Source organism: Temnothorax nylanderi, unplaced genomic scaffold (genome assembly GCF_030848795.1).
Source record: "Temnothorax nylanderi isolate EJ_2023f unplaced genomic scaffold, tnyl_v1.0 TNYL_tig1058_pilon, whole genome shotgun sequence".
In the NCBI taxonomy this organism is placed as follows: Eukaryota; Metazoa; Arthropoda; class Insecta; order Hymenoptera; family Formicidae; genus Temnothorax; species Temnothorax nylanderi.
In genome coordinates, this window is record NW_027250120.1 from 4780 (window position 1) to 12458 (window position 7679).

The 7679-nt window shown below is 42.5% G+C and overlaps 1 protein-coding gene across 1 annotated transcript; it reads right to left on the reverse strand.

Moving 5' to 3' along the window:
* Positions 1-1683: 1683 nt before the first annotated feature.
* On the reverse strand, positions 1684-6470 carry LOC139786514 (uncharacterized). The gene has a single exon (XM_071725665.1). The coding sequence runs from the start codon at positions 5710-5712 to the stop codon at positions 1684-1686; it is 4029 nt and encodes a 1342-aa protein (XP_071581766.1). The 5' UTR covers positions 5713-6470.
* Between the last annotated feature and the right edge of the window lie 1209 nt (positions 6471-7679).

The window sequence follows — 7679 nt, forward strand, 5'->3', positions numbered from 1 at the left end:
CTATGTCTATTTTGATCGCTAATTTCCATGTAGCTTCTACCTGTTGTAATTGTCCGGTTCTCTCAAAGTATATTCCCGGCTCGCTGCTGAATTGTCGTATCTCGTACGATGGTGCTGTCTCAAGTTTCGCTTTTTTCGCGAAGTGCTGGACGACGATCAGCGTCCTGTAAGATAAGGACTCGTGTTACTTTTCTTCGAATTTTTTCTTGGCCTTGTTATGCCTTCTCCTTAATTTTTCATCGCGCGTTTAGTCGCTCTTGACGCTTAGAGCTGAGCAGTATTTGTTTGCTAAATTTGTTGCGCTAAATTGTTTAATTGCAAGATGAGGTGCATATGCTGCGATCGTTTTTTTGTTCCATCCACGTGCGATGCGTGCTGGCGCACGTATTGGCTCCGCGCTGCTCGTGCGGGTGCCGTGAGTGTGGGTGCCGCGCCTAGTGCGCGGGTGGCGGCGAATTTGGGCTCGGGGCCGACGTCTCCCCCTCCCTCCTACGCGGAAGTGTTATTAACACCTCCGGGCACATGGGTGCCCATCATGCTCTTGGAAGTCTCGGTGGATGTGGCCACCGGTCGACGGGTGGTGCGGATGGTTCGCCGTGCTTGATGTTCGGTAGGTACTTATTATTTTATTTATCTTATTTTTTAATCTCGTCTACTTTCTATCGCCTACTTTCTATTGCTTGCTCTTTTGCGCTTTTTACTGTTCTATAAAGGGCTTTAATCGGTTTACGTGTACTCGCGTGGTTTTCCGTCCCTTTTTGATCGTGTAATTGACGTCTGAGTGTTTTTCAATTACTTCGTACGGTCCTATCCACGGGGATTCTAATTTTTTCGATCTCCCTCTACGCACCGTTTCGTCGTGCAAGAGAACTTTGTCTCCCACTCGGAAATTGATTTCTTTTGTCATACGTTTCCTTGGCCTTAGATTTTTCGTTCCGCAAATGTTTCTTTGCAACTCTTTGTGTCGCTCTTAATTTTTCTTTCAGCTCTTGCGCGTAATCGTCGTAAGTATACGTTGGTTTGGGTGGTTGCGACAGTGCCGTCGGTAGTGTCGCTCGGTGCCCGTATACCAATTCAAAGGGTGTAAACTCGGTCGCCGTGTGTGGCATCGTGTTATACGCGAACATTGCGTATGGCGTCCATTCGTCCCAGTCTGTCTGGTCCGCGTTAATATAATGTCTCAAGTATTCCGCTAACGTCCTATGAGAGCGTTCTAATGCTCCATTGCTCTCAGGATGGTACGCCGTTGTTTGAATTTTTTCGATCTTCAATAATTTACACGTGCTTTTAAATATCTCACTAAGGAAATTCGTTCCTCGGTCTGTCAGTACTTTGTCGGGGATACCGTATTCAAAGATAATCTTTGTGACAAATTCTTTCGCGATTGTATTCGCTTCTTGATTAGGTACGGGTATCGCTTTACTGAATTTTGATAAATTATCCTGAAACGTGAGGATATATTTATTTCCGTTTTCGGTCACCGTCAGTGGTCCTACTATATCTAGAGCACATTTTTCGAACGGTTTGTCCGCGGTGTCTGTGATTACTAAGGGTGCTTTATTTTTCCGCGATAACTTGTTCTTCTGACACAATTCGCATTTATTAATGTAATCTTCGACGTCTCGAGTTATTCCTCTCCAATTATGCGTCAACCTTATTCGGTTTATGGTGCGTTCCACACCTTCATGTCCTCCTACAGGTACCATCATGGTATTCGTATAATATACGTTGCTTCTCTTCTTCTGTGTATTTTCTTTCGCTCTTCTCTTCGTTGTTCTCTTCCTTCTCTATCTTGTTGATATCTGTCGGCACATGTCGACTCAGCGCATCGGCGTTTCTATTCTCTTGACCGGCCTTGTGTACGATAGTGTAATCGTATTCTTCTAATTTTAACCTCCATCGGATTAATCGGGATCCGGGGTCTTTTACGTTAAATAGCCAAACCAATGATTTATGGTCTGTCACTATGGTAAATTTTGTTCCATAAACGTATGGTCGGAAGTGTTTCACCGCCCATACTATCGCTAATAATTCTTTCTCAGTAGTGTTGTAATTTTGCTCGGCCTTTGATAGTACTCTGCTCGCATACGCCACGGGTTGATCTTGACCTATCTTTCCCTGTGACAGTATGGCTCTGATTGCGTAGTCTGACGCGTCGGTCGTCACTACAAATTCTTGGGAGAAGTCCAGGTATTTTAATACCGGTGCTGTAGTTAATTTTTCTTTAAGTATTTTAAATGCGTTTTGTTGTTTTGCGTTCCACTCGAATTTGATATCCTTTCTGGTCATTTTTGTGAGTGGCTTGGCGATTGCTGAGAAATCTTTAATAAATCTTCGGTAATATCCGGCTAATCCTACGAAAGCCTGGATGTCTTTTACCTTTGTTGGTTTCGGGAAGCTTTTTACTGCTTCTAGTTTTGAAGGATCTGGCGAGATTCCGTTTTCTGTTATTACATGTCCGAGATACGTCACTTCTTTCCGAAGGAATTCGCATTTATCGGGCTGTAATTTCAAATTGTACTTTCTCAGTCTTTTTAGTACTTCTATTAACCTTTTATTGTGCTCTTGTAAACTTGTTCCGTATATTATTATATCGTCTAGATATACTAAGCATTGTAATCCTACTAGTCCTGCTAGAACGGCTATTATCGCTCGTTGAAATGTCGCTGGGGCATTTTTCAGTCCAAAAGGCATTCGATTATACTCGTAATGTCCGTATTGTGTAGAGAACGCTGTTTTTTCTTTATCTTCTTCTTCCATCGGGATTTGATGATATCCCGAGGCGAGGTCTAGCGTGGTAAAATATTTTGCTTTTCCCAGTTGGTCAAGGATATCGGTTATGTTTGGCAACGGGAAGGAATCTCCCTCCGTTAGATCATTTACAAACCGAAAATCTATTACCACTCTCAGTTTTAATTTTCCTGATGCGTCTCTTTTCTTCGGTACTACTAGCAACGGCGCATTCCACGGGCTCGTGCTAGGTCTAATTATTCCGTTTTTTAACATCTCTTTCACTTGTCTATTTACTTCTTCCTTGTGCTTTTTTGGCAAGCGGTACGGTCGGACGTTGACCGGTACGCTGCCCGCCTTCGTGGTAATCTTATGCGCGACGATATCAGTGCATGTCAGTGGCTCTCCTTCCACATGCAATACATCGCTGTAATCTCTGCAAATTTCCATAATGGCTTTCTTTTCTTCTTCATTTAAGTGTTGCGTGCGTATCAATTTTTCGACTCTTTCGCTACGCGGCATTGTTTCTTCTGCCTTGTTTACTTGGTTTACTTCTATCTCTTCTGCTTCTTCTTGCTCTAACTCCTCTAATGTCACTTGCGGCATTAGCATTTCGACTGTCTTCTCAGTCGCATTCAATATGCTTGCCGGACATAGAAAGTTTTCTGGCATCACTAGGCAATTTCCTATGAACACACCTGGCATTGTCTCTTCTGCCTGTATTATTCCTAGTGAATTTTTATCGGTCGCGACTTGTACTATTGTCTCGCTTCGCGGTTTTAAAACCATTTTTTTATACGGATATAATTTTAATGTGCTTTTCCCTATGCGTATTGAGCTTGACTCGTAACTATATGACGCTTGATGCTTCTTTATAAAATCTACGCCTAGTATCCCGTCGTATTCAATCGGAAAATCATCCTTGACGACATATATCGTGTGCTTGATCTTTCTATCTTTCAAATCTATAGTCGCTGTAAATTTTCCAATCGTATGGGCTTTATGACCTGTTACTCCTGTAAGGGCCATTTTATCCTCTTCTATCATTGTTTCGCCTTTCAAATGTTTTACTTTTATTATTGATACGGCCGCTCCGGTATCAAACAGTAAATTTATTTTTTCGCGCTTCGCTTCTCGCATGGGCAGAGTGATTAAGTCCAGCCCTGCATGCTTCCGCGGCTTGTTCGTCATGTGTGACACCTGATACTCTAATGCCGGTCGGCGCTGCTTTGTGTCCTCTTTGTCTTCTTCATCGCTATTCGCGGCTGAATTGCTGTCTTTTTTTCTCGGTCCATTCGTTTTCGGATGAAAGTTTTTGTTTTGTCCTCTCGGATTATTAGGTTTGTGGTGGTTCGTTCTTTCTTTATTTGGTATCCCATTTAACAGCCAACATTCTTCGCGCATGTGTCCTGCTTTCTTACAATAATTGCAGACTTTATCTATCGCGTTTACGCGGGGTGTCCTATCGGGTTTCGGTAAGGAGAAACGGTTCGCGTATCTACTGGTACGACATTTCCTTCCGTGATGCCCGTATTTTCCGCATTTTTGGCATTGTAATATCGCTCGGTTATCGCGCGGTTGCGGCGAGTATGCATAATTATTTTTGGGACGCGGCGGAATTCCGCTTGGCCCGTTTACTTTTTCTTCGGCGCTTGCTCCGGCAATCGCTTCTTGCAAGGTTGCGAAATGTTGAGCTCGGACAAGTAACTTGATCTCGTCTCTCAATCCTAATTGGAAATTCTGTAATGCCTGTTGTTGAATTGTTTCTAATATAGTTCGCTTGCTTTCTATCGTGTGGTTTCTTCCCTCTATCATGGAGTCGTATAGCTCCATTGCTAGTTTATCCGCTCTTAATCCGAATGCTCTTGCATTTTCTCCGGGTTTTTGCTTGAGTGTATTGAACTCTAGTTGTAAGTGTGTTGTGCTTTTGCGGCTCAGATAGCAAACTTCTAATTCTTTCTTTAGTTGTGCGAAATCTCTTATCTCTCGCGTTTGAAAATCTATCATCGCTCTTCCTTTTAGCTTTGTGCATAATATTGCTTCTAATAGCGTTCCTTCTTCCATAGGATTTATGTTTTTTATTGCATATGACGCGGCGCTTAAGAATTCTTGTAACTTACTCGAGGATCCGTCGAACTCGGGTATCATATCTCGTGCCTCTTTTAGACGTAGATATCCGATAGCGCGTTCTGCTTGGTTCCGGATATCGTATGACGTTCGTCCGTACGTTACTTCGAACGGGAGGTTACTTGGCTCGCGTCTCGCGACAAATTCGCGGCGTTTAGGATTCGCCGTTTTTAGTTGATTTACGCGGTCTTGTAAGTTGCGGATTCCATTTAATATCTCGTCGAGAATGGCATCTCTATCGTCCGGTTGTAATCCGGGAATTCGGTTACGATTATTCGCCGGTGTTCTCCTCTGAGATAACACTCTATTAAGGCGGTCGATTTCTGCGTTTACGTCTTCTGGAGTTATCTGCGCGTTGTCATTTACGTTATTCGCGTCGTGGTTGCTATTAGTTGCTTCCGCCATCTCGAGTACGTTCACGTTTCTTGAGGCAGAATAATACTCGTGCGGATTAAATACGCTGCTATCATACGAGGTTAATGAAAACTCTCGTCTGTGTGTTAGCCTACTGGTCGTACTGTCCGCGTCTTCGGATTGTGTGTGCGCGTGTGAGGGGTGGAGTCTATCTTCGTCGGGGCAGTTATTTTGTCCTATTACTCTCGCGTCTAAAATTACAACGGAATCGTCGAATTGTTCGCGTCCGATTACGCTGTTCGGGTGTAATGCCGGTTCCGATTCGCTTTCGCTTGAGTAGTACGCGTCTAAATTTCTACGCACGGTTTCGCGATTATCGCTTACGACTTCTTCGGTCGTTTGCACGGGGCTTAACGGTCTATTTCTACGCGCTCGTCGTGACGTCCCGCTATGGAGCCACGATTGGTTTAGTTCCGCAGGTGGATTTTCGTTTTCCGACATCTACGGTAATTGCGTTTTACATAATTTGCTTAATCGACTTACATTACGGTCGCTAGTCGCATGTTGCTGGTCGGTGCTCGTGCCGCTTTATCAGTCGGTGAGCCCTCGTTGAGGTAGGTCGGTGCCGTCTCGGGTTACGCTGCTTGCTTGTCCCTCGTCGGCCGCTACCGTGTTGTCCGCTGCTTTTGAATCTGGCTGCCGTGTCTCCGTTGAGGATGTTGCACTGCCTCACTGATTCACTTGTATTTCTTTTTCAGCTGTCGTTCCCGTCTTCCTGCCAATGGATCCCACCGCTGCCACCATTTGTTGTGCCCCGTTGTGGATAGGAGCACCGGGTTCTTTCGGTCCACGGAGGAGGCGGGATTATTAATGATTACAACACACGACACTTTTAATAAACTGATCGTATAATTAACTCTGGTTGACCGTTATTACAGAAATTGCCCGTTACTGGTCTGCTCCCTGACTCACATTGCCCTCTCGTCTCCTTTCGTCGCTTCCTTTTGTATCCTCGTCCTGTCCTTCGTTATCGCTGAGTTGCTCGGTCGTATGTGGGCCGATCGCGCAACTCATCTCGTTCTGATTCGGCTTGCGTAATTCTATCGGGCTTTCGCGGTCGCGTTCCTTATTGTTATTCTCGGTCTTTCTTCTTTATTATTACATTCTTTTCTTTAAACAGTATTTCTTAATCTATTTCGTAATACTAATTGGGGCCGCAACACACATCACAAAATTACGTTACCTTATCAAAGATGAGTCGCGCTTCAAGTGATCTATTACAATTACAAAAAAGAAATAATATCTATTTTTAAATTACAGCGCCAATTACAGAGAGAACATACACTGAGAAAAAAAATTCCCAATCCCACAAAATATTTAGTCCGATACGTTCAACTAAACATTTTAGTTAGTTAACTAAACATTAGTTGAATTAATTAATTCTTGATTAAAGAAACGAAATAAATTGTTGAAACAACTAATATTTAGTTAACTAACTAAAATGTTTAGTTAAACGTATCGTACATATATACCTTAACAAAATTATTATTATATCACAAAATTGCGTTACCAAACTCAATCCAAGTGATACGTACCAACCTAAGTGGTAGTCTTATTTCTCCTTAACAAAATTATATCACAAAATTGCGTTACCTAACTCAACCTAAGTGATATGTTATTTTAAAAAAATATATGAAATTTCTCTTATTGAGTATACATACACCTAGGATCTGACACATCTAGCATTAAAGTTATCGAAACAGCATAAGACTTTGCACAAGTGAAAACTTTCTATTGACAAAGGTAAGAGAGAAATATAATAGTAATAATTTATTTTATTTTTACAAATTTAAAGATTTAAAAAAATCTAAAAAAGTATACTTTTACAGAAACTATGAAACCACCAGTAGAACCGCTGGAGGCTGACGGGGTCCTCCCCGAAGTCCACGATGAAGATTATAGCCCATATTATATGTTGAACCGTTATCATTCTGTAATCGGAATTGTTAAGTTCTTATAGATTTTAGTTTTCGTGTTTAAATAAGCGCGCGCCTCTAGTGACGATTATATCCAATAAGATTCGTCTAGGCGCAGCGTCGCTAACTAATGTTTTTCGATTGGTATTCTTTTAAGTTCGCGAGAGCCCGCCTTTATTAGTCAGTCGTTTTGTAGCGTTCGTTTTGAAGACATGCGAGCACAATTATATTCCAGTTATATTAAAGTTGTGTTCTTTCTCATTCGGCTGATTCTAATTTCTCAACCTGCGCACATCAAGATAATATCCAACAGGTTATGGGCCCAGAGCGCGCACATCGAGAAAACACATAAGTTTGGTTAAGCCGACAAGAGCATACATAGAGAACGTTTATTATCGTGGTGTTAAACGGAGACATATTTCTCGACCATGAGTGACTCGATCGACTTGAAGAACATTACTAAGTTCAACGGAACGAACTTCCAGCTCTGGA